The sequence below is a fragment of the Tachyglossus aculeatus genome, chromosome X3, assembly GCF_015852505.1.
Source record: "Tachyglossus aculeatus isolate mTacAcu1 chromosome X3, mTacAcu1.pri, whole genome shotgun sequence".
Taxonomy (NCBI): Eukaryota; Metazoa; Chordata; class Mammalia; order Monotremata; family Tachyglossidae; genus Tachyglossus; species Tachyglossus aculeatus.
In genome coordinates, this window is record NC_052099.1 from 33417632 (window position 1) to 33443112 (window position 25481).

General features: G+C 47.6%; 2 protein-coding genes across 2 annotated transcripts in view; both read right to left on the minus strand.

The window, feature by feature from the left end:
* RECK (reversion inducing cysteine rich protein with kazal motifs) overlaps positions 1–15610 on the minus strand; it is an 82193-nt gene extending 66583 nt beyond the window's left edge. The window contains exons 1-2 of the mRNA XM_038770416.1: positions 15534–15610; positions 1316–1374 (exon numbers count right to left, since the gene is read on the minus strand). Coding sequence (XP_038626344.1) covers positions 1316–1374; positions 15534–15609 — 135 coding nt within the window. The 5' untranslated portion in view covers position 15610. The remainder of the gene's footprint in view (positions 1–1315; positions 1375–15533) is intronic.
* A 1752-nt stretch (positions 15611–17362) lies between these two features.
* LOC119948806 overlaps positions 17363–25481 on the minus strand; it is a 54646-nt gene continuing 46527 nt past the window's right edge. The window contains exons 10-11 of the mRNA XM_038770295.1: positions 24615–24687; positions 17363–18136 (exon numbers count right to left, since the gene is read on the minus strand). Of these exons, the coding sequence (XP_038626223.1) occupies positions 17692–18136; positions 24615–24687 (518 nt within the window). The 3' untranslated portion in view covers positions 17363–17691. The remainder of the gene's footprint in view (positions 18137–24614; positions 24688–25481) is intronic.

Here is a 25481-nt window from a genome sequence, read left to right on the forward strand (position 1 = left end):
GCAGAGACGGAGTCCAACCGGATTAGCTTGTATCTACCCCAGTGCTTAGAACAGTGCCTGGCACATAGTAAGCGCTTAACAAGTACCAGTTTAAAAAAAGCTTTTCCCCGCACTTGTCCCTAGTACACATCACACCGTTCCTTCCATCCAGGGCATCACTGCCCCGTGGCGACTCTCTGGCAGTCAGATCTCTCGCCACGCTGCCCTACTGTGTGGACGTCATTAGAGTGGCCCTCTCGGAGCTGTAGCCGGGCAGCAGGGCTGTCTCGGGGGAAAAACACGGAAGGAAATGGGGAGGCAGGGGGTCTGCTTCAGGGGGCCTGGTTCTCAGCTGCCCAAAATGCCTGAGACACGTTCCGGTGGGGATGAAAAAAAGAAGGGATAGGGACCCAGCCTTCGAGAGACCTCAAGGACGTGACTCCTCTCATCCCTGCCCTTCCTAGGGTAATTCATATTCCCAGAATGTTCCATGTTCACGGTGTCTTCGGTGACGGGGCTTTGAAAAATGATGGGGAGGACTAGAGGCATTTCTCTGGAAAGGCCCCTTCAGTGGGAGGCATCACCACGCCTCCAGAAGGGCTAGAAATCAATGTCTGGACAGCGGGAATGACTCCAGGGACTGGCTGGGAGGAGGAGGAAGGAGGCTTCTAGAAGGTCAGAGAGGGATCTTAGAGAACATTCCAGCTCCTAATTTCAAAGCAACTGAGGGAAAAGGTTACGACTGCCTGCCCCTGTTGTCAGGGACCGTGAAGGCATTTTGGGGAGTAGACGGGTAACAAACTAGAAACAGAATCATTTGAATGATTTAGCTTTTCTTTTCATTCCAAACTGTTTCCTCTACGCTTCCAAGGCAGGCTTCGACTGAAGCAATGTGGCCTAGCAGATAGGGCACGGGCCTGGGTTCTAAACCCAGCTCGGCCACTTGCCCGCTGGGCGACCTTGGGCAAGTCACTTTGCTTCTCTGTGCCTCGGTTACCTCACCTACAAAATGGGAACTAAGACTCTGAGTCCCATGTAAGACAGAGACACTTGTGTCTATCCCGATTTGCTTGTATCTACCCCAGCGCTTAGTATAGTGCCTGGCCCACAGTAAGCGCTTAACACATTCAACAGCTATTATATTATTATTATCATTATTATTATTATTATTATTCTAAGCATCTTTTCTGGACCAGGAAGAAACTAAATCTGTACAGACGGCAAGCGCAGCCATCTGTTTTCCCACTCAAAAACAGAAATCTGCCCTGCCAGCCACAGGAACTTGCTAAACGCAGCAAGCGGGTCAAATCCCTGGCCCAGGTCTAAAGAAACTTACCTGTTCGCAAACATCGTGACACATTAAGTTGTCTTTTGCTTGGTAACAACACGACGCACCTAAGAGGGGGGAAAAAGTGGAACGGTCAATTCAAGTACCCGGAGGTGAAGTGATTAGCTTAGTCTCCCCCGGCATGTCAAACATGTTTTCGCGTCCCAGAACATGCAGACACAGTGATTAGAGACTTTCCCAAGTACTCAGCATCCCGAAACAACCGGTACCTCAAAGGAAGTCTGCTTACACGACAACCCCACAACTTCAAGGTTGGGCAAGGTGAGCTGAGGGTAGCGGGGGTCTCTATGGCAAGGTGGCACCTAAGTACGCACATTATTAATCAATCAATCATATTTATTGAGCGCTTACTGTGTGCAGAACACACAGGAGAAGCAGTGTGGCCCTGCAGCTAGAGCACAGGCCTGGGAGCGGAAGGACTTGAGTTCCAGTCCTGGCTCCGCCCCTTGCCTGCTGTGTGACCTTGGGTAAGTCACTTCACTTTTCTGTGCCTCAGCGACCTCCTCTGTAAAACGGGGATTAAGACTCTGAGCCCCATGTGGGATAGAAACTGTGTCCAACCTGATTCACTTGTATCCATCCCAGCGCTTAGTACAGTGCCTGGTATTCATTCATTCATTCAATCGTATTTATTGAGCGCTTACTGTGTGCAGAGCACTGTACTAAGCGCTTGGGAAGTACAAGTTTGCAACATATACAAAGTCAGTCTTGGTACAAAGTTAGCACTTAAACACCACAATTATTATCATTATTGTTAAAAAAGGAAACCAAAGTGCCGAAAAGTGCCTGTTTGACACACAGAAGTGCTTAATACCATTCCAAAAAAAGAAGGGAATACTGCTGGAACAACTTTTGCTGCAGAAATTCTAGAGATGCTTGCCTTCGATCAACAGGAGAACCTACAGGGTAGGGGAAGGGCAGAGTCTTAGGAAGGTCCATAAATGATCAATCCATGGTATTTGTTGAGGGTTTCCATGGGGCAGAGCACTTTCCTAAGAGCTCGGCAGGGTTCAGCGGACTGTGAAATCAAAGCAGCAGGCCCCTGAATGGCAGCAAAGTGCCCGATTCTGGATGCCACAGGTCCACGTGGATGCTGGAGAACGTACCCACAGCCCCGGGGCAACAAAAGTGAGTGGATATTCTTGGGGCATTTTTGCGAGGGCCCTAGTCTTTGGTTGGGAAGAACTGCTGAGGCGCGAGAAAATGTGCTGAACTTGAGAAGCCTCACGGACCTGCTCCATCTCTTTTCCGGGATGAATCATTTAGTGGCTTCCACAATTTCGGGTTTGGCTAGACTAGATGTTCAACGTAGGAAAAATCAAAAACCCACAAATGTAGTCCGAATTAGAAAGCAGATTAGGCAAAAAAAATATCGCTTTGTGGTAAGCGGGATTTCTCAGTGGGGGTGTTATTTTGGGGCCCTGCTTGTGGGCAGAAATGAGAAATGCTTCAGGGTGACTCTGGCTAGCAGCTGCCTGTTCCGCAAGGAGCTCTCCTGCAGCTGGCAGGCAAGAAATGGCTCGTTTCCCCCGTCCGGCTTTTCGCTATTCAGTCACTAGATTATATTTATTGGGCACTAACTGTGTGCAAAGCACTGTACTAAGGGCTTGGGAGAGTGCAATATAATAATGAACGGACACATCCCCTGACCACAACGAATTTACAGTCTACAGGGGAAGGCAGGCATTGATATATATAAATTAATTACAGACATGTACATAAGTGCTGTGGGGCCGGGAGGAGAGGAGAACAAAGGGAGCGAGGCAGGGCGACGCACAAGGGAGTGGGAGAAGAGGAAAGGGGGGCTTAGTCTGGGAAGACCTCTTGGAGGAGATGGGCCTTCAATAAGGTTTTGAATAGTGCTCTGCACACAGTAAGCGCTCAATAAATATGATTGATGAGTAACTGTCTGTTGGATTTGAGGAGGGAAGGCATTGCAGACCAGAGGCAGGACGTGGGCGAGAGGTCAGAAGGGAGATGGACAAGATCGAGGTACGGTGAGAAGGTCGGCATTTAGAGGAGCAAAGTGTGCAGACTGGATTATAGTAGGAGAGTAGTGAGTTGAAGAAGGAGGGGGTAAGGGGATTGATTAATTTAAAAAGTGCTAGTTGAGAGCAGTGCCACTTTTCTCTTTTTTTTTTAATGGCATTTGTTTAGCGCTTACTATCTGCAGAGCACTGTTCTAAGCGCTGGGGGGGATACAAGGTGATCAAGTTGTCCCACGTGGGGCTCACAGTCTTATTCCCCATTTTACAGACGAGGGAACTGAGGCTCGGAGAAGTTAAGTGACTTGCCCCAGGTCACAGAGCAGACATGTGGCGGAGTCGGGATTCTAACCCATGACCTCTGACTCCAAAGCCCGTGCTCTTTCCACTGAGCCACGCTGCTTCTCTCTCCTACTATGGCCAGCATCTGCATTTCCCAGACAGACTGGGGGGGTGCCTTCTGCCCAGCACTGACCTGAAAACTGATTTTTTTTTTTGCAAAAGGGAATGGTCCGTACTCCAGGGAGTCTTGAGGAAAGACTAGGCAATGCCCGAGACGAATAAGCTGTTAATGCTCAGTGTTTTCTGGCTGAGGAAAGTCACTCACTGGAGCAGGTAACAGGCAGATGAAATGACCGGAAACATAATGTGCTGTTATCATCATCAATCGTATTGATTGTGCGCTTACTATGTGCAGAGCACTGTACTAAGCGCTTGGGAAGTACAAATTGGCAACATATAGAGACAGTCCCTACCCAACAGTGGGCTCACAGTCTAAAAGAGTGGGCTCACAGTCTAAAAGACTGTTATCTCAAAACCATGCAGTTAGAAGCCACGATGGCAGCCTACGGACCTACAACGTAAGCCGGCGTTATGTGGCCAAATATCTTGATCTGACTGACAGACTAATTAAACAAAAATAAAGAAACGTAAAACTTGAAATACCGTCTCTTTGGCCGTAGAAAAAGCACACAAATAAAACGTCTTAACCGCAAAAATGCCGCTTTCAAAAAAAACCCACTCTCTGACCATTAAAGAAACTTCTCCTCTTAAAATAATACTGATGACCGATGCAGTCATCAGTAATGGTTTAGAGCTGATTAGCCACCCTTACTGCATGCAATAGTGACTGCAAATTGAACTGCACCAGTACTTTCTGCAGTCCAAAGTTAAGACCGAGTGGATTCCAAAAACGAAATCGTAAGCCAGCGCGCCTGGCTGCTATCTTTCAACAGAAATATCCGATGCTCTTTTTCTTGTGAAATGCAACTCGACGGGTAAGGTTTTAAAGTGGCTCAAACCGAGCCTGAGTCCGACAGGAAAGCTCCAAACCACTAGCGCAACCCGGACTTGGACCAGATGATTTTCCAGAGCCTCGCGAGGCCGTGATTGTAAATTTAATGGGCATTCCAAGGAAGCAGTGGCTTGCCACGCTGAGGCCTCCCCCAACTCCCGCCTCGGCCCCCCACCAGATATCTGGCCCAGGCCGGCAGTTGCTGACCCCCTGGAGACTGGCTGGGTGAGAATAATAATAATCGTGGCATTTGTCAAGCGCTTACTATGTGCCAGGCACTGTGCTAAGCGCCCGGGTACACCCAAGCAAATCAGATTGGACACAGTCCCTGTCCCCCGTGGGGCTCGTGGTCTCAATCCCCCATTTACAGATGAGGAAACTGAGGCCCAGAGAAGCGAAGTGACTTGCCCAAGGTCACACAACAAATGAAGCGGCGTGGCTTAATGGAAAGAGCCCGGGCTTGGGAGTCAGAGGCCGTGGGTTCTAATCCCGGCTTGGCCACTTGTCAGTTGTGTGACCTTGGACAAGTCACTGCATTTCTCTGGGCCTCAGTGACCTCATCTGTCAAAAGGGGATGAAGACTGTGAGCCCCACGGGGGACAACCTGATTACCTTGTATCTCCCCCAGAACAGTGCTTGGCACATAGTAAGCGCTTAACAAATACCAACATTATCATTACTATTATTCATTCATTCATTCAATCGTATTTATTGAGCACTTACTGTGTGCAGAGCACTGGACTAAGCGCTTGGGAAGTACAAGTTGGCAACATATAGAGACGGTCCCTACCCAACAGCGGGCTCACAGTCTAGAAGGGGGAGACAGAGAACAAAACATATTAACAAAATAAAATAGAATAAATATGTACTACAAAGCCTCAAGCCAAGGACTGTGCCTTTAATTCATTCATTCATTCAATCGTATTTATTGAGCGCTTACAGTGTGCAGAGCACTGTACTAAGCGCTTGGGAAGTACAAGTTGGCAACATATAGAGATGGTCCCAACCCAACAGTGGGCTCATAACATCATCATCATGATTACTATTATTAAGTGGAGGAGCCGGGATTAGAACCCACAATCTTCCGAATCCCAGGCTACGCCACGATGCTTCTGACCCCATTTGGATCCACTCCTGCCCAGATTCGGGGTCCCAGACTTGGCAGGCACAGGAAGGAGGGAATTTGGATGCATATTAAATGTGCTCCTTTGTTCAGGCCTTAAGCAGAAAGCATTTAAATGATGTTTACCTTTCCCAGAGAGTCAGGGGCTACCACCTGGAGCTCTGCCTGCAAGCTCTTGGGCCATTTGCTCCTCCTAAAAGGCCTCACCACCAACAGGATGGAAAAGAATTAGGGATTCGGTGGGCTTAACCACGAATTTCTCCAGGCCAGCCACGCCTGACTTGGGAAGGACGCAGATTAAGTCAGGTTGGGCCCTGAAATTCACCCTGCTCGGGGTCGAAAAGACGAAAAATACTTCTCGGGAGACGGTTCGATGTTGAGTTGACGAATGCAATTTACTTGCAAAACTGCAATCTTTTTGTTTTCTCCGTGAAGCGCCAGTCTGAACAAATTCAATCAATCAATCAATCGCATTTATTGAGCGCTTACTGTGTGCAGAGCACTGTACTAAGCGCTTGGGAAGTACAAGTCGGCAACACATAGAGACAGTCCCTACCCAACAGCGGGCTGAAATTCAACTTCACAATCACTGGAAGGAAACTTTTGGAGGACTTCGGATGCCTGGTAGCGAATGGCGCATTGGTGTTTTAGTCGGCGGGTATGGCCTCTGAGATGGTCAGTTGCTTTTTGGGCAGTTTAGCAGCGTGGCTCAACGGAAAGAGCCCGGGCTTTGGAGTCGGAGGTCACGGGTTCAAATCCCGACTCTGCCAACTGTCGGCTGTGTGACTTTGGGCAAGTCACTTCGCTTCTCTGGGCCTCAGTTCCCTCATCCGTAAAATGGGGATTGAGACTGTGAGCCCCCTCGTGGGACAACCTGATCACCTTGTAGCCTCCCCAGCGCTTAGAACAGTGCTTTGCACATAGTAAGCGCTTAATAAATGCCATTAAAAAATAAAAAATAAAAATTAGCGCGGTTATTTTAGTTCATTTTCTCTAAGTCTATTGTTCGACCCTGCTCAGAAACAGAGTGGATGTGTCTTTCTTTGTGGGCAGTAATGAAATAATAGCAGGGGACCCGGCTGGCCCGGCTTGGACTCTGTAGCGTCCAACCACATGTGTACAGAGGGTTAGGAGGAATGTGCGGTGCCAAAAGCCCAGGAATCAGGAAGCATGAAAACTGCAGCCACGCCGACAAGCTTGCTCAGGGCTTCCTCCCATTCCCTCCATCAATCAATCAACCAATGGTATTTACGGAGCGTTCACTACGTGCACAGCACTGTACTGAGCGCTGTGCCATCGCCACTCCCACCCGCTCCCCCACCCCTAGACCACATTCTGAAAAGACTAGCTTGCCAAGGCCTGAATTTCCGCAAATTTCCCTTCCACAGAAATGCAGGGTAGCCTATGTTCGTTGCGGACAGGGAATGTGCCTGTTTTACTGTTATACTGTACTCTCCAGAGCACTCAGTACAGTGCTCTCCACACAGTAAGAACTCAAAAAATAAGATTGACTAACTTGATTTGTAAGGAAATAGTGGATTTCTCCTAATACCTCAATCCGTCGACTGGGTGCAAAGCACTCTACTAAGCGCTTAGCACTGATCGGGCGACAATTCGATTTTGAGTTGACAGATGCAATTTGCTTTCAAAACGGCAATCTTTTTGTTTTCTGCGCGAAGAGCCAGTCTGAACAAATTCCACTTCACAATCACTGGAAACTTTTAGAGGAATTCGGATGCCTGTTAGTGAATGGCACACTGGTGTTTTAGTCAGCGGGTATGGTTTCTGAGATGGTTTAGTTGCTTTTTGGGCAGTTTATCGTGGTTATTTTAGTTCACTTTCTCTGAATCTATTGTTCATCTAAAGTACCACAGCAGAAATAAGAGTAATAATACATGATGCCATTTGAATTTCCACAGCACCTTTCTTCCAGACAGCTAAAATCTCATGTTACGGAGCTGATCATTCCAAAGGCAAACGTGGAGCTCATTTTTTCTTTCCACCATCCTCTCAAGAAAAGGGATCTTTCCAAATTCCCCACCGGGACACAATACAGTCTGACCAGTGGAGAATGGTAATGAAACTTCTTCTGTTTGTTCTCCTTTCTTAATATCTTTGGCTGGGCCAAGGTCAAAGCTTTGATCTTAAAAAGAAAGCCTGACTTTAGCCTTACACAAAAGGGAGTCTGCCGGACTTGCTTTCCAGGCTTTTCCCTAAAATTTGCAGGAATGCCGAAGGTTCTACTCCCTCCCAGTTTCCAGTGGGAATCGGGAGAGTTCCCGGGGGGGAAAATCTAAAACCAACTAGTAACAGACTAGCCTCTGAGTAAATACCGTGTCTCGTTTACTGTTCACCCCCTAGTCTGCGAGTTCCTTTGGTTAGAATGTGTTTCTTATTACTCCCTGCTTGCTGTTCTTTTTCCCCGCCCTCTCTTTTTTCTTTTATTTCTTCCATTTTTTCAGGTTGAAACCCGCTGCCTTGACTTTCAAGCTCCACAGCAAGGATCCGCACCAGGCCTGGGGTCCGTTAAGCCTGGATGGGAGGGGGCTGGGAGGCTTTAAACTCACTTTGGGCAGGGAACGTGTCTTATTAAGCAAATTATCTTATACTGGACTCTCCCAAGCGCTTAGAACGGTGCCCTGCACATAGGAAGCGCTCAATAAATATCACTGACTGATGACAGCAAAGGGATAAAGGGAAAGGAAAAAAGGAAGAGAGAGAAGCTTATTCTGGCTTAGGTGGGAGGGAAGGGGTCTGACTGGCAAGGAGATTGTTGAGAGTCATCACTTAATCAATCAATCAATCGTATTTATTGAGCGCTTACTATGTGCAGAGCACTGTACTAAGCGCTTGGGAAGTACAAATTGGCAACATATAGAGACAGTCCCTACCCAACAGTGGGCTCACAGTCTAAAAGGGGGAGACAGAGAACAAAACCAAACATACTAACAAAATAAAATGGAATAGATATGTACAAATAAAATAGAGTAATAAATATGTACAACAACTTAAAAATAACTACTGTTGACAGTTGTTAATAACTATTATTATTATGGTATTTGTTAAGCGCTTACTACGTCCAAGGCACTGTACTAAGTACTGGGGTAAATATAAGCAAATCAGGTTGGACCCAGTCCCTATCCCCCATGGGGCTCACAGCCTCAACCCCCACTTTCCAGATGAGGTAACTGAGGCACAGAGAAGTAAAGCGACTTCTAGACTGTGAGCCCACTGTTGGGTAGGGACCATCTCTATATGTTGCCAACTGGTACTTCCCAAGCGCTTAGTATAGTGCTCTGCACACAGTAAGTGCTCAATAAATACGATTGATTGATTGATTGACTTGCCCAAGGTCACACAGCGGACAAGCAGCAGAAGCGGGATTAGAACCCACGACCTCTCGCCATTACGCCACGCTGCTTCTCTAGTACATGGGTTCTAATCCCGGCTCCGCCACTTGTCCGCTGGGTGACTTTGGGCAAGTCACTTCACTTCTCTGGGCCTCAGTTTCTCCATCTGCAAAACAGTGGTTAAGACTGCAAGCCCCACGTGGGACAACCTGATTACCATGTATCTCCAGCGCTTAGAACAGTGCTTTGCACATCGTGAGCGCTTAATAAATGCCATTATGATGACCCCGGCACTTAGAACGGTGCTTGGCACATAGTAAGCGCTTAATAGAGAAGCAGCGTGGCTCAGTGGAAAGAGCCCGGGCTTGGGAGTCAGAGGTCATGGGTTCGAATCCCGGCTCCACCAATTGTCAGCTGTGTGACTTTGGGCAAGTCACTTCACTTCTCGGAGCCTCAGTTCCCTCATCTGTAAAATGGGGATGAAGACTGTGAGCCCCACGTGGGACAACCTGATCACCTTGTATACCCCCCCAGCGCTTAGAACAGTGCTTTGCACATAGTAAGCGCTTGACAAATGCCATCATTATTATTATTTATTTAATAGCATTATTATTATTGGCTAAGCGCCTCCTGGGGACATGGCATCATCATCATCATTCATATTTATTGGGCGCTTACTATGTGCAGAGCACTGTACTAAGCGCTTGGGAAGTACAAATTGGCAATTTTACAAATTGGCAAATTACAATTTACAAAATGGCACTTTACTAAGTGCAAGGGAGAGTACAATAGTAGCCACAATGTTGGTCAGGTCGAGCCCTGCTCTGCTGACCCAGCCGTGCGCCCCAACTCTCAGGAGTCGCGGGTCAAATCGGGCCCTGGTCCTCATCCCAGTGTGTTTCATCATCATCATCATCATCAATCGTATTTATTGAGCGCTTACTATGTGCAGAGCACTGTACTAAGCGCTTGGGAAGTACAAATTGGCAACATCTAGAGACAGTCCCTACCCAACAGTGGGCTCACAGTCTAAAAGGGGGAGACAGAGAACGAAACCAAACATACTAACAAAATAAAATAAATAGGATAGATATGTACAAGTAAAATAAATAAACAGAGTAATAAATATGTACTTATTTCAGTGGAAAGAGCCCGGGCTTTGGAGTCAGAGGTCATGAGTTCGAATCCCGGCTCCGCCACATGTCTGCTGTGTGACCTTGGGCAAGTCACTTCCCTTCTCTGAGCCTCAGTGACCTCATCTGTAAAATGGGGATTAAGACTGTGAGCCCCCCGTGGGACACCCTGATCACCTTGTATCCCCCCAGCGCTTAGAACAGTGCTTTACACATAGTAAGCGCTTAACAAAGACCATAATCATCATCATCATCATCACCATCCCCCTGCCCCTGGGCTTCCCTGCCCTCATTTCTGCCCCTTGCCCTCTTCTCATTCATTCATTCAATCAATCATATTTATTAAGGACTTTTTAGACTGTGAGCCCACTGTTGGGTAGGGACTGTCTCTATATGTTGCCAATTTGTAATTCCCAAGCGCTTAGTACAGTGTTCCGCACATAGTAAGCGCTCAATAAATATGATTGATGATGATGATGATGATTAAGGGCTTATTGTGTGCACAGCACACAATGAAGACCTCTGCTAGAGAAATAAAAGCTGGGGGTGGATGGCAGGAGGCAAATTCCTCCTTTCACATCTCAAATATTCACTTTTCTGGCCTTGAACACCTCAGTTAGCAAAATGTAAGCTGGAGGTTTTTGACGTGAAGCAAACTGCCCCCTTTTCGGCTCAAACATTCTCTTCTGTGCCTTTGAAGAACTTGGACATAGAAGGAAAAGCTGGAGGTTGTTTGCATAAAGCAAATTTCTCCTCTTCCACCTCAAATATTCTCTTTTCTGGCCTCGAAGGCCTCAGGCAGAGAATAAAAGTGGGAGGTTGTTGGCATGAAGCAAATTTCTCCCTTTTTCACCTCAAACATTCTCTTTTCTCGCCTTGAAGACCCCTGGTAGGGAAATAAAAGCTGGAGGTGGTTTGCATGAAGCTAATTTCTCCTTTCACATCTCAAATATGAAGCGCTTGGAAAGTACAATTCGGCAACAGAGGCTCACGGTCAAGACGGGGGAGGACAGACATCAAAACAAGTAAACAGGCGTCAGTAGGAACAATATAGAGTTTTAGATCTATACACATCACAAATATAAATAAATAGAATTATAAATGTCCCCTGGTCATTCATTCAATCGTATGTATTGAGCGCTTACTGTGTGCAGAGTACTGCCCAAGTTGGCAACATCTAGAGACGGTCCCTACCCAACAGCGGGCTCACAGTACAGTACAGTGCTCTGCACACAGTAAGCATTCAACAAATACGACTGAATGAATGAACAATGCTCAGCACATAGTAAGCACTTAACAAACACAACCGTTATCATTATTATTATTATTATTATTATTATTATTATTATTCTCTGGGCCTCAGCTCCCTCATCTGCAAAACGGGTTTAGACTGTGAGTCCCACGTGGGTCAGGGACTGGGTCCAACCCGATTGTCTTGGATCCACCCAGCGCTTAGCACAGTGCCTGGCACATAGTAATCACTTAACAAACACCATCATTATTATTATTATTATCACTTATTATTATTATTATTATCACTTAACAAACATCATCATTATTATTATTATTCCCATTTAACAAACACAATCATTATCATTATTATTCCCGGGGCCTCACTTCCCTCATTCGCAAAATGGGGATGAAGAGTGTGAGTCTTATGCCTGGCACATAGTAATCACTTAACAAACACCATCATTATTATTATTATTATCACTTATTATTATTATTATTATCACTTAACAAACATCATCATAATTATTATTATTATTCCCGTTTAACAAACACAATCATTATCATTATTATTCCCGGGGCCTCACTTCCCTCATCCGCAAAATGGGGATGAAGAGTGTGAGCCCCACGTGGGTCAGGGACTGGGTCCAACCTGATTGGCTTGGATTCCCCCCCCCCCAGCGCTTAGCACAGTGCCTGACACATCGTAGGCGCCTAACACCATTATTATTATTATTATTATTCCCTGGGCCTCAGTTCCCTCATCTGCAAAATGGAGATGAAGAGTGTGAGCCCCACGTGGGTCAGGAACTGGGTCCAACCCGATTGGCTTGGATCCATCCCAGCGCTTAGCACAGTGCCTGACACATAGTAATCACTTAACACCATCATTATCATCATTATTATTATTATTATTGTTCCCGTTTAACAATCATTATCATTATTATTCCCTGGGCCTCAGTTCCCTCATCCGCAAAATGGGGATGAAGAGTGTGAGCTCCACGTGGGTTCAACCCAATTGGCTTGGATTCCCCCCAGCGCTTAGCACAGTGCCTGACACATAGTAAGCGCCTAACAAACACCATCATTATCATCATCATTATTATTATTATTATTCCCGTTTAACGATCATTATCATTATTATTCCCTGGGCCTCACTTCCCTCATCCGCAAAATGGGGACGAAGAGTGTGAGCCCCATGTGGGTCCAACTCGATTGGCTTGGATTCCCCCCCAGCGCTTACCACAGTGCCTGACACATAGAAATCAATCAATCAATTGTATTTAGTAAGCAATTACTGCATGCAGAGCACTGTACTAAACGCTTGGGAAGTCCAAGCTGGCAACATATAGAGTCGGTCCCTACCCAACAGTGGGCTCACAGTCTAGAAGGGGGAGACAGACAATAAAGCAAAACATATTAACAAAATAAAATAAATAGAATAAATCTGTACAGTCAGTCAGTCAATTGTATTTATTGAGCGCTGTGTGCAGAGCACTGGACTAAGCGCTTGGGAAGTACAAGTCGGCAACATATACAGCCGGTCCCTACCCAGCAGCGGGCTCACAGTCTAGAAGGGGGAGACAGACAACAAAGCAAAACATAGTCACAAAATAAAATAAATAGAATAAATGTGTACAGTCAGTCAGTCAATCGTATTTATTGAGCGCTTACTGTGTGCCTCTCCATCCCCCTCATCTTACCTCCTTCCCTTCCCCACAGCACCTGTATATATGTCTATATGTTTGTACATATTTATTACTCTATTTTACTTGTACATATCTATTCTATTTATTTTATTTTGTTAGTATGTTTGGTTTTGTTCCCCGTCTCCCCCTTTTAGACTGTGAGCCCACTGTTGGGTAGGGACTGTCTCTATATGTTCCCAACTTGTACTTCCCATGCGCTTAGTACAGTGCTCTGCACACAGTAAGTGCTCAACAAATACGATTGATTGATTGATATATGTTGGCAACATCTAGGGCCGGTCCCTACCCAACAGCGGGCTCACAGTCTAGAGGGGGGAGACAGACCACAAAACAAAACATATTCAAAAAATAAATAGAATAAATGTGTACAGTCAGTCAATCGTATTTATTGAGCACTTACTGTGTGCAGAGCACTGTACTAAGCGCCTGGGAAGTCCATGTTGGCAACATGTAGAGACAGTCCCTACCCAGCAACGGGCTCACAGTCTAGAAGGGGGAGACAGACCACAAAACAAAACATATTCACAAAATAAAATAAATAGAATAAATCTGTACAGTCATTCAATCGTATTTATTGAGCGCTTACTGTGTGCAGAGCACTGGACTAAGCGCTTGGGAAGTACAAGTTGGCAACATCTAGAGGCGGTCCCTACCCAACAGCAGGCTCACAGTCTAGAAAGGGGAGACAGACCACAAAACAAAACATATTAACAAAATAAAATAAATAGAATAAATATGTACAGTCACTCAGTCAATCGTATTTATTGAGCGCTTACTGTGTGCAGAGCACTGGACTAAGCGCTTGGGAAGTACAAGTCTGCAACATCTAGAGCCGGTCCCTACCCAGCAGCGGGCTCACAGTCTAGAAGGGGGAGACAGCGAACAAAACAAAACATATTTTAACAAAATAAAATAAATTGAATAAATGTGTACAGTCAATCGTATTTACTGAGCGCTGACTGTGGGCAGAGCACTGTACTAAGCGCTTGGGAAGTCCAAGTTGGCAACCAAAAGAGACGGTCCCTACCCGGCAGCGGGCTCACAGTCTAGAAAGGGGAGACAGACCACAAAACAAAACATATTAACAAAATAAAATAAATAGAATAAATATATACAGTCAGTCATTCAATCCAGGGCGACGCATCACCAAATCCCGGCTCCACCAACTGTCAGCTGGGTGACTTTGGGCAAGTCGCTTCATCATCATCAATCGTATTTATTGAGCGCTTACTATGTGCAGAGCACTGGACTAAGCGCTTGGGAAGTACAAATTGGCAACATATAGAGACAGTCCCTACCCAACAGTGGGCTCACAGTCTAACAGTCTTCACTTCTCTGGGCCTCAGTTCCCTCTTCTGTAAAATGGGGATGGAGACTGTGAGCCCCACGTGGGACAACCTGATCACCTTGTAACCTCCCCAGCGCTTAGAACGGTGCTTTGCACATAGTAAGCGCTTAATAACTGCCATCATTATTATTATTATTATTCAATCGTATTTATTGAGCGCTTACTGTGTGCTGAGCACTGGACTAAGCGCTTGGGCAGTCCAAGTTGGCAACATCGAGAGACGGCCCCGACCCAACAGCGGGCTCACAGTCATCATCATCATCATCAATCGTATTTATTGAGCGCTTACTGTGTGCAGAGCACTGGACTAAGCGCTTGGGAAGGAAAAATTGGCAACATATAGAGACAGTCCCTAGCCAACAGTGGGCTCACAGTCAGCGTGGCTCAGCGGAAAGAGCCCGGGCTTGGGAGTCAGAGGTCGTGGGTTCGAATCCCGGCTCCACCACCTGTGTGCTGTGTGACCTTGGGCAAGTCACTTCACTTCTCGGAGCCTCAGTTCCCTCCTCTGTAAAATGGGGATGAAGAGTGTGAGCCTCACGTGGGTCCAACCCGATTGGCTTGGATTCCCCCCAGCGCTTAGCACAGTGCCTGACACATCATTATTATCATCATCATCATTATCATTATAGACTGTGTGCCTTTTAGACTGTGAGCCCACTGTTGGGTAGGGACTGTCTCTATGTGTTGCCAATTTGTACTTCCCAAGCGCTTAGTACAGTGCTCTGCACATAGTAAGCGCTCAATAAATACGATTGATTGATTGATTGATTATTATTCCCTGGGCCTCACTTCCCTCATCCGCAAAATGGGGATGAAGGCCGTGAGCCCCACGTGGGGCCACCTGATCACTTTGGATCTCCCCCAGCGCTTAGAACAGTGCTCTGCACATAGTAAGCGCTTAACAAATGCCAACATTATTATTATTATTATTATTAGAAGGGGGAGACGGACGCTAAAACCAAAGATATTCACAAAATAAAATAAATCTGTGGAGAAAGTCAGTCAGACAGTCAGTGAGTGTGTGTGTAACTCACCTGCGGCCCAGGCAACCCCGGCCAGCGTCAGCAGGAGGGCGGCCAACATCCGGGTCCTCGGCGGCGGCCGCCCCATGGCCCGCTCCGCTCCGCTCCGATCCGGTCCGCGCCGGTCCGCGCCGGTTCTGCCCGCCCGCCGCCGCCGCCGCCGCCGCCGCCGCCTCTCATTGGCTCCTGAACTCCGGCCACGCCCCCGCGGACGCTTCGGCCCCCCCCACGCGCCGGCGCAGGCCACGCCCCCTGTCCCGCACGGACACGCCCACTCCTGACGTGTCCGCGCCCCATTGGCCGCCCGGGTCCCCGTGCTCGGTGGGAGGCACGCCCCCTCGCCGCACGCGGTCACGCCCCTTATTTGCATGTGGCCCCGCCCCCTGGTCTCCCGTATCTCCTCCCCTGACCGTCCCGGGGTCCGCCCCCCTGCCTGCATATAGCCCGGCTATATTTACATATAGCCCGCCCCTTTTTGCATATGCCCCGCCCCATCTCCCGCAGCCCCGCCCCCAGCCCGCCTCCATTTGCATATGGTCCCGCCCCCTGTTTGCGCGTGCCACGCCCCTCTTTGCATGTGTTCCGCCCCGTCTCCCGTAGCCCCGCCCATAACCGCCCCGAAGCCGCCCCCTGTTTGCATATGCACGGTCCCCTATTTGCATATTCACCGCCCCCTGTTTGCCTATGTGCCGCCCCTGCTCTCCCTGGCCCCGCCCCGTCTCCCGTGGCCCCGCCCCGTCTCCCGTGGCCCCGCCCTAACCCGCCCCGATTTGCATATGCCCCGCTCCTATTTGCATGTAGCCCCGCCCTATTTGCATGTCCCGCCCCTATTTGCATATAACCCGCCCCTCATTTGCATATGTTTCACCCCTGGTCTCCCCTGGCCCCGCCCCTCTCCTGTAGTCCCGCCCCTAACCCGCCTCCCATTTGCATATGCCACCATCTGCATATGCTCCGCCCCTACTTGCACATGTCCCGCCCCTATTTGCATATAGCCACGCCCTCTATTTGCATATGTTTCTCCTCTAGCCTCCCTTGGCCCCGCCCCTAACCGTCCCGAGCCCGCCCCCTATTTGCATTTGTCCCTATTTGCATACGCTCCGCCCCTACTTGCACACATCCCACCCCATTTGCATATAGCCACGCCCCTACTTGCATGTGCTCCGCCCCTGGTTTCCCTGGCCCCACCCCAATAGGCCAGAGCCCGTCCCTATTTGCATATACCCGCCCCCTATTTGCATATTCCACTCCCCCATTTGTCTATTGCCCCACCCCCTATTTGCTTATGCTCCACTCCTGGTCTCCCCTGGCCCTGCCCCCTATTTGCATATGTCCCTATTTGCATTTGCTCCTCCCCCTATTTGCATATGCTCCGCCCCTGGTCTCCCCCGGCCCCGCCCCCTTTAATTTGCTATTTATGCCTGTCTACTTCATTTTGTTGTCTTTCTCCCCCTTCTTCATCGTCTCTATCTGTTGCCGAATTGCAAGCGCTCAGTACAGTGCTCTGCCCCCAGTAAGCGCTCAATAAAGACGATCGAATGAATGAATGAATGAATTGTACTTTCCAAGCGCTTAGTACATTGCTCTGCACACAGTAAGGGCTCAGTAAATACGATTGAAATGAATGAATGGCAGCGGGAGGAGGGAGCTTAAGGAATTCCTGGGCAAAGGATGAGGAGCCGGAGAAAGAAAATGAAAGATGTGCAGAAACTGAGGGGAAAACCCGTTTCTTTTAGAGACCTTGTCACGTCAATGCCTGTGTGTTATGAAAGAAATAACAGCCGAGTTATAAAACAAAAATTAGCTTTATATCCACTTCACAGGAATAAAAGCATGTCGCGCTATTGTCATTTAAACTTTCTAGTAGTATCACAAAGTAGGAGTTACTTACTTAACATCGGTGGGAGCCATCGTCCTGAAACAGACCCAGTTGTTGAATAAACAACCTCATTTCCATCAGTCTGAAGTAGGGTCGCCATGACTGGTTTGAATTCTGATGCCTTTCATTTTTAAACCAAAACAATGTGATTTTTTCCCACTAGCGAGAACGCTCTTGGAAATCGGTCCCCGGGGACGCGGCCTGGGCGGCCTTGAGCGGGAGACTTTGTGAGACGGCGAAGGGCGGAGCGGGGCGAATCCCTTTCCCAGACGGGATCTGGGAATTTCTCGGTCAAGGCCCTCGACGGCCATGGCGACCCGGGTGGCCATGGCGACCACGGGGGTCCCGTGGACCACCGGGAGTCCGATGCCCCGGAGACGTCCCTTTGGAGACGGAGCGGGAGGTTTTCCCCAAGGTGTCGGCTTCCTCAAGGCTCCTCTGCGGGCCTTGCCAGAGCCTGGACTCAAGATCGGGACTTGAACCCGGACTGGGGCTTGTTTCTTCCTTCTCGTGGCCGAGGAGACCGATGGACTCTTCCACGAGGGAGCTGGCAGAGCGTTTCAGAGGCTGGTTTCTCTTGTAGCGGCCCGGGGGTTCCCTCAATTTCTTGCTCTGTTCCCGAATGGCTGCGTCATTGGCGACGTGCGCAAGCGTCTTCCGCCGATTTTTAAGCTCAGGTCCCGTTCCTTCGACGTCCTGGGGAATTAGTTTTCTTCTGCAGCATTTCCGCACCATTCTGGGAAAGGGAGACAAAGGTGGACGTTTCCGGAGCAGGGCCTAGCGGAAACAGCCTGGGAATCGGGGGGCCCGAGTTCTAGTCTGCCACCTCCCTGCCGTGTGACCTTAGGCAAGTCACTTTTCTGTGTCTCGGTTTCCTCATCCGTATAAAAGGGATTAATCATCCATTCCCCATCCCTTCCGGGCTGGTTTTCCGATTAGCTGGTATCGACACCAGCGACTGGCCCCTGGTGAGCATTTAATAAAGAGCCCGAGCTCTGGCGTCGGAGGTCATGGGTTCAAATCCCAGCTCCGCCACTTGTCAGCTGGGTGACTTTGGGCAGGTCACTTCACTTCTCTGTGCCTCAGTTCCCTCATCTGTAAAATGGGGATGAAGACTGTGAGTCCCACGTGGGACAACCTGATCACTTTGTAACCTCCACAGCGCTTAGAACAGTGCTTTGCACATAGTAAGCGCTTAATTATTTTTTTAGAGAAGCAGCGTGGCTCAGTGGAAAGAGCACAGGCTTTGGAGTCAGAGGTTATGGGTTCGAATCCCGACTCCGCCACATGTCTGCTGTGTGACTTTGGGCAAGTCACTTCACTTCTCTGAGCCTCAGTTACCTCATCTGGAAAATGGGGATTAAGACTGTGAGCCCCCCGTGGGACAACCTGATCACTTGTAACCTCCTCAGCGCTTAGAACAGTGCTTTGCACATAGTAAGCGCTTAATAAATGCCATCATCATTATTATTATTACCTCATCTGTAAAATGGAGATTAAGACTGGGAGTCCCACGTGGGACAACTTGATCACCTTGTGTCCCCCCCCCCCAGCGCTTAGAACAGTGCTCTGCACATAGTAAGCGCTTAACAAATGCCATCATTATTATTATTACTTAGAACAGTGGTTGGCACACAGTAAGCACTCAAAAAATATTACTCTATTTTATTACTCTATTTATTTTATTACTCTATTTTACTTGTACATATCTATTCTATTTATTTTATTTTGTTAATATGTTTGGTTTTGTTCTCTGTCTCCCCCTTCTAGACTGTGAGCCCGCTGTTGAGGTAGGGACCGTCTCTAGATGTTGCCAACTTGGACTTCCCAAGCGCTTAGTCCAGTGCTCTGCACACAGGAAGCGCTCAATAAATACGATTGGTGATGATGATGATGATGACTGTCTCTAGATGTTGCCAACTTGGACTTCCCAAGCGCTTAGTCCAGTGCTCTGCACACAGTAAGCGCTCAATAAATACGACTGATTGATCGACAACTGAATGAGTGAAGGATGGCAGACTTGAAACAACCAGAAAAGGAAAAAAAGTTGTTCCCGGTCCAACGACTGTCAAAAGGACAGTTCCGCTTGGCTTCTTTGCGTTCGCACTGTGAAATGTGAAGTTGATTTCTGCGGGATCTGGGAGCCTCCAACCAAACGGGAACTGCTGGAGACTGGCTCTGCACACAGTAAGCGCTCAATAAATACGATTGATTGATTGATTGATTGATTGATTGGCTCACTTCTACAACGATGGAGTGAGAGAGCCAGATTGCTGGGACTCATTCCCTTCTCGACGACCACGCCGTGTGGTGAGGGTGGTTCCTGGAATTTCATTTAAGGTACTCTTCAGGGCTTCCGGCAATTTTCTAGAAGGTTCTCCGTGCTGTCCATTCATTCAGTCGTATTTATTGAGCGCTTACTGTGTGCAGAGCACTGTACTAAGCGCTTGGGAAGTACAAGTTGGCAACATAGAGAGACGGTCCCTATTTAACAGTGGGTCCGTTGGTAAATGAGCTCAATTCTCCCTCCAAGGAGAGAAGGCCACAGGAAGCAGCATGACCTAGAGGAAAGAGCATGGGTCTAAGAGTCAGAGGACCTGCGTTACCCGCTCTAGTAATTGCTTGCTGTGTGGCCTTGGGCAAGCCGCTTAACTTCTCTGTGCCTCAGTTTCCTCAAGTACAAAATGGGGATAATAATAATAATAATGGCATTTATTAAGCACTTACTATGTGCAAAGCACTGTTCTAAGCGCTGGGGAGGTTACAAGGTGATCAGGTTTTCCCACATGGGGCTCACAGTCTTCATCCCCATTTTACAGATGAGGGAACTGAGGCCCAGAGAAGTTAAGTGACTTGCCCAAAGTCACCCAGCTGACAATTGGTGGAGCCGGGATTCGAACCCATGACCTCTGACTCCAAAGCCCGGGCTCTTTCCACTGAGCCACGCTGCTTCCCTTCCTATATGTTGCCAACTTGTACTTCCCAAGCGCTTATCCCGGCTCCATCACGTCAGCTCTGTGACCTTGGAGAAGCCACTTAATCAATCAATCAACCAATCAATCGTATTTATTGAGCGCTTACTGTGTGCAGAGCACTGTACTAAGTGCTTGGGAAGTACAACTTAACTTCTCTGGGCCTCAGTTCCCTCATCTGTAAAATGGGGATTAAGACTGTGAGCCCACTGTGGGACAACCTGATCACCTTGTAACCTCCCCAGTGCCTAGAGCAGTGCTTTGCACATAGTAAGCGCTTAATAAACGCCATCATTATTATTACAGTGCTCTGCACACAGTAAGCGCTCAATAAATACGATTGAACGAATGAATACTGTGAGCCCCATGCAGGACAGGGGCTGTGTCCACTTAATTAACCTGTTCTAGACTGTGAGCCCACTGTTGGGTAGGGACTGTCTCTATATGTTGCCAACTTGGACTTCCCAAGCGCTTAGTCCAGTGCTCTGCACACAGTAAGCGCTCAATAAATACAATTGATTGATTGACTGTGCCTACCCCAACGCTTCCAGTGGTGTTTGACAAATACAAGCTCTTAAATATCATAAAAAAGGGCCAGGGTCTGCCAGTTTGCAATGCCCTGAGCCCACCCTCCCTGGATGTATGGGAAGGGTACCCCATTCTCTCCCCCTTTGAGACTGTGAGCCCACTGGTGGGTAGGGACTGTCTCTAGATGTTGCCAATTTGTACTTCCCAAGCGCTTAGTATAGTGCTCTGCACCTAGTAAGCGCTCAATAAATACGATTGATGATGATGATGAACAGCCCAAGGGGTGGGTTTTGGCCACCCGGTTGGGTGGGTGGGCATTCTGCTTTGGCATTAAGACTGGAGCCCCTAAAACCCAGGGGCAGAGCTTCCACCGCCTAGATCGCGGCGGCAATACCACTCGAGCAGGAGGGCAGTGCCCCCCAACCCCCTTAATTCTTCCCCCTCAAAAATATCCTCCTCTTCCCCTTCTCTTCCTTTCCACCCCCATCCTTTTCCGCTCCCCCTTCTCCCTGTTCTCTCCTTTCCTAATTTTTAAAGTTGGCCAAAAGCATGTACTATTATTATTATTAATAAATACGGCGGTAATAATAATGATAATGGCATTTGTTCAGCGGTGGTAATAATCAATAATAATGGCATTTGTTAAGCGCTTACTACGTGCAAAGCACTGTTCTAAGCGCTGGGGAGGTTACAAGGCGATCAGGTTTTAGACTGGGAGGCCACTGTTGGGTAGGGACTGTCTCTCTATGTTGCCAACTTGTACTTCCCAAGCGCTTAGTACAGTGCTCTGCACACAGTAAGCGCTCAATAAATACGATTGATTGATTGATTGGTTGATCAGGTTGTCCCACAGGGGGCTTACAGTCTTTATCCCCGTTTTACAGGTGAGGTAACCGAGGCACATGTAATGATAGTAACTGTGGTGTCTGTTAAGCCCTTACTAGGTGCCAGGCACGGTATTGAAGCAGCGTGGCTCAGTGGAAAGACCCCGGGCTTTGGAGTCAGAGGTCGTGGGTTCAAATTCCGGCTCCGCCACTTGTCAGCTGTGTGACCTTGGGCAAGTCACTTCACTTCTCTGGGCCTCAGTTACCTCATCTGGAAAATGGGGGTTAAAACTGTGAGCCCCCTGTGGGACAACCTGATCACCTTGTAAACTCCCCAGCGCTTAGAACAGTGCTTTGCACATAGTAAGTGCTTAATAAATGCCCTCATTATTATTATTATTATTACTGAGTGCTGGGGTAGATACAAGAAAATCACATTGGACACAGTCCCTATTTCACATGAGGCTCTCAGTCTAGTAATAATAATAATAACTGCGGTATTTGCTAAGCACTTACTTAACAAATACCACAATTTGTTGCCACAATTGTACCACAAATACCACAGTCCCTGTCCTGCATGAGGCTCACAGTCTTTAATCCCCATTTTACAGATGAACAGATAAGGGCACAGGGATGTTCAGCTCATTCATTCCTTCATTCAGTCGTATTTATTGAGCGCTTACTGTGTGCGGAGCACTGGACTAAGCGCTTGGGAAGTACTAATCGGCCACATATAGAGACGGTCCCTGCCTAACAACGGGCTCCCACTCTAGAAGTGACTTGCCCGAGGTCACACAGCAGACAAGTGGCAGAGGCAGGATTAGAACCCAGGTCCCTGGATTTCCAGCCTGTGCTCAATTCATTCATTCATTCATTCAATCGTACTTATTGAGCACTTACTGTGTGCAGAGCACAGTACTAAGCGCTTGGGATGTACACGTTGGCAACATATAGAGACGGTCCCTACCCAACAGCGGGCTCACACTCTAGAAGGGGGAGACAGACAACAAAACATATTAACAAAATAAAATAAATAGAATAGTAAATATGTACAAGTAAAATACATAGAGTAATAAATCTGTACAAATATATAACTAGGCCTCACTGTTCGTTAACTACCTGCTACACGTCAAGCACCGTACTAAGCACCGCGGTAGATACAATGCAATCAGATCAGTCACAGTCCCTATAATAATCAATCAATCGTATTTATTGAGTGCTTACTGTGTGCAGAGCACTGTACTAAGCGCTTGGGAAGTCCAAGTTGGCAACATCTAGAGACAGTCCCTACCCAACAGTGGACTCACAGTCTAAAAGGGGGAGACAGAGAACAAAACCAAACATACTAACAAAATAAAATAAATAGGATAGATATGTACAAGCAAAATAAATAAATAAATAAATAGAGTAATAAATATGTACAAACATATATACATATATACAGGTATATATATACAGGTACATATATAATAATAATAATAATAATAATAATAATAATAATAATAATGGCATATATGCAAAGCACTGTTCTAAGTGCTGGGGAGGTTACAAGGTGGTCAGGCTGTCCCACTGGGGGCTCACACTCTTCATCCCCATTTTGCAGATGAGGGAACTGAGGCCCAGAGAAGTCAAGTGACTTGCCCGAAGTCACCCAGCTGTCAACTAGAGAAGCAGCGTGGCTCAGTGGGAAGGGCCTGGGCTTCGGAGTCGGAGGTCGCAGGTTCAAATCCCGGCTCTGCCAACTGTCGGCTGCGCGACTTTGGGCAAGTCGCTTCTCCGGGCCTCAATGACCTCATCTGGAAAGTGGGGATGAAGACTGTGAGCCCCCCGTGGGACAACCTGATCACCTTGTAACCTCCACAGCGCTTAGAACAGTGCTTTGCAAATAGTAAGTGCTTAATAAATACCATTATTATTATTAGAACAGTGCTTTGCACACAGTAAGCGCTTAATAAATGCCATTATTATTATTATTATTAATTGGCAGAGCCACGATTTGAAGCCATGACCTCTGACTCCAAAGCCCGGGCTCTTTCCACTGAGCCACGCTGCTTCTCTAAAAGCTTTACTCTTTAAGGCAGGAGTGGCCCCTTTAAGTGTCCGCTGGGCAGATGACAGCTTCTGCAATTTGGGCATTGCAACTGTGCCTGAACCCCCCCCCCCCCGTCCCCCTCCCCACAAAACTTGGATTTAAGGAGGTTTTTTCCCGCCCGGACCCTTTGGGCCGGGCCAGCTCATCATCATCATCATCAATCGTATTTATTGAGCGCTTACTGTGTGCAGAGCACTGGACTAAGTCCAAGTTGGCAACATAGAGAGACAGTTCCTACCCAACAGCGGGCTCACAGTCTAAAAGGGGGAGACGGAGAACAAAACCAAACATACCAACAAAATAAAATAAATAGAATAGATAGGTACAAGTAAAATAAATAGAGTAACAAATATGTACAAACATAGTAGAAGCAGCGTGGCTCAGCGGAAGGAGCCCGGGCTTTGGAGTCAGAGGTTATGGGTTCGAATCCCGGCTCCACCAATTGTCAGCCGTGTGACTTTGGGCAAGTCACTTCACTTCCCTGGGCCTCAGTTACCTCATCTGTAAAATGGGGATGAAGACTGTGAGCCCCACGTGGGACAACCTGATCACCTTGTAACCTCCCCAGCGCTTAGAACAGTGCTTGGCACATAGTAAGTGCTTAATAGACGCCATTATTATTATTATTATATATACATATAAACAGGTGCTGTGGGGAAGGGAAGGAGGTAAGATGCGGGGGGATGCTCGGGATCTGACCTCTGTGCCGCGACCCCTTCCAACCCTAAGCACCTCTCCCACGCAGGCATGTGGACCGGGGGTAAAATAAGTGACCGATAAAGCCATTTAGAGTCTTACATCCAAGATGCCACTAAGATAAGGCTGGTCCCCAGAAAGGAAATTAAGACCACAGCCCAGATGGGCAGAGTTCCTGAAAGATAAAAACCATTAGACACGGGTGAGTGAAAACCCAAGTTTTGGCCCACGCCTCCAGGAATGAATTCCCTCCTTCGGGCCCTGGATACTGGCTCTGGGCTCCTAGGGAGAAGCAAAATCCTCCCCTTTCCCAAATCCCTTGAACCGGAGCCCTCCCCACATTTTTCAGTGCTTCTCCTTCTTGTTTCTGTTGAGCCATCCTGTTGCCCCCCCCCAGGGCCAGAAAAGTTCATTATTAATCAATCAATCAATCAATCGATCGTATTTATTGAGCGTTTACTGTGTGCAGGGCACTGTGCTAAGCGCTTGGGAAGTACAAGTTGGCAACATATAGAGACAGTCCCTACCCAACAGTGGGCTCACAGTCTAAAAGACTTTTATTACTTATTACTTTTTATTTTATTTTATTTTATTTTTATTACTTATTACTTTTATTGGTTTCGCTGCCAAACTTTCCAGCATTTATACCAGCTTCCCTAGCAGCCAGAACGGGCAAGGCCAACACACTTTCATTCATTCAATCAAATTTATTATTATTATTATTATTATTACTACTAATAATAATAATAATAATGGCATTTGTTCATTCATTCATTCAATCGTATTTATTGAGCGTTTACTGTGTGCAGAGCACTGTACTAAGTGCTTGGGAAGTACAAGTTGGCAACATATAGACACGGTCCCTACCCAACAGTGCTTACTATGTGCGAAGCACTGTTCTAAGCACTGGAGGGGGGGGGATACAAGGTGATCAGGTTGATCCACGGGGGGCTCACAGTCTTAATCCCC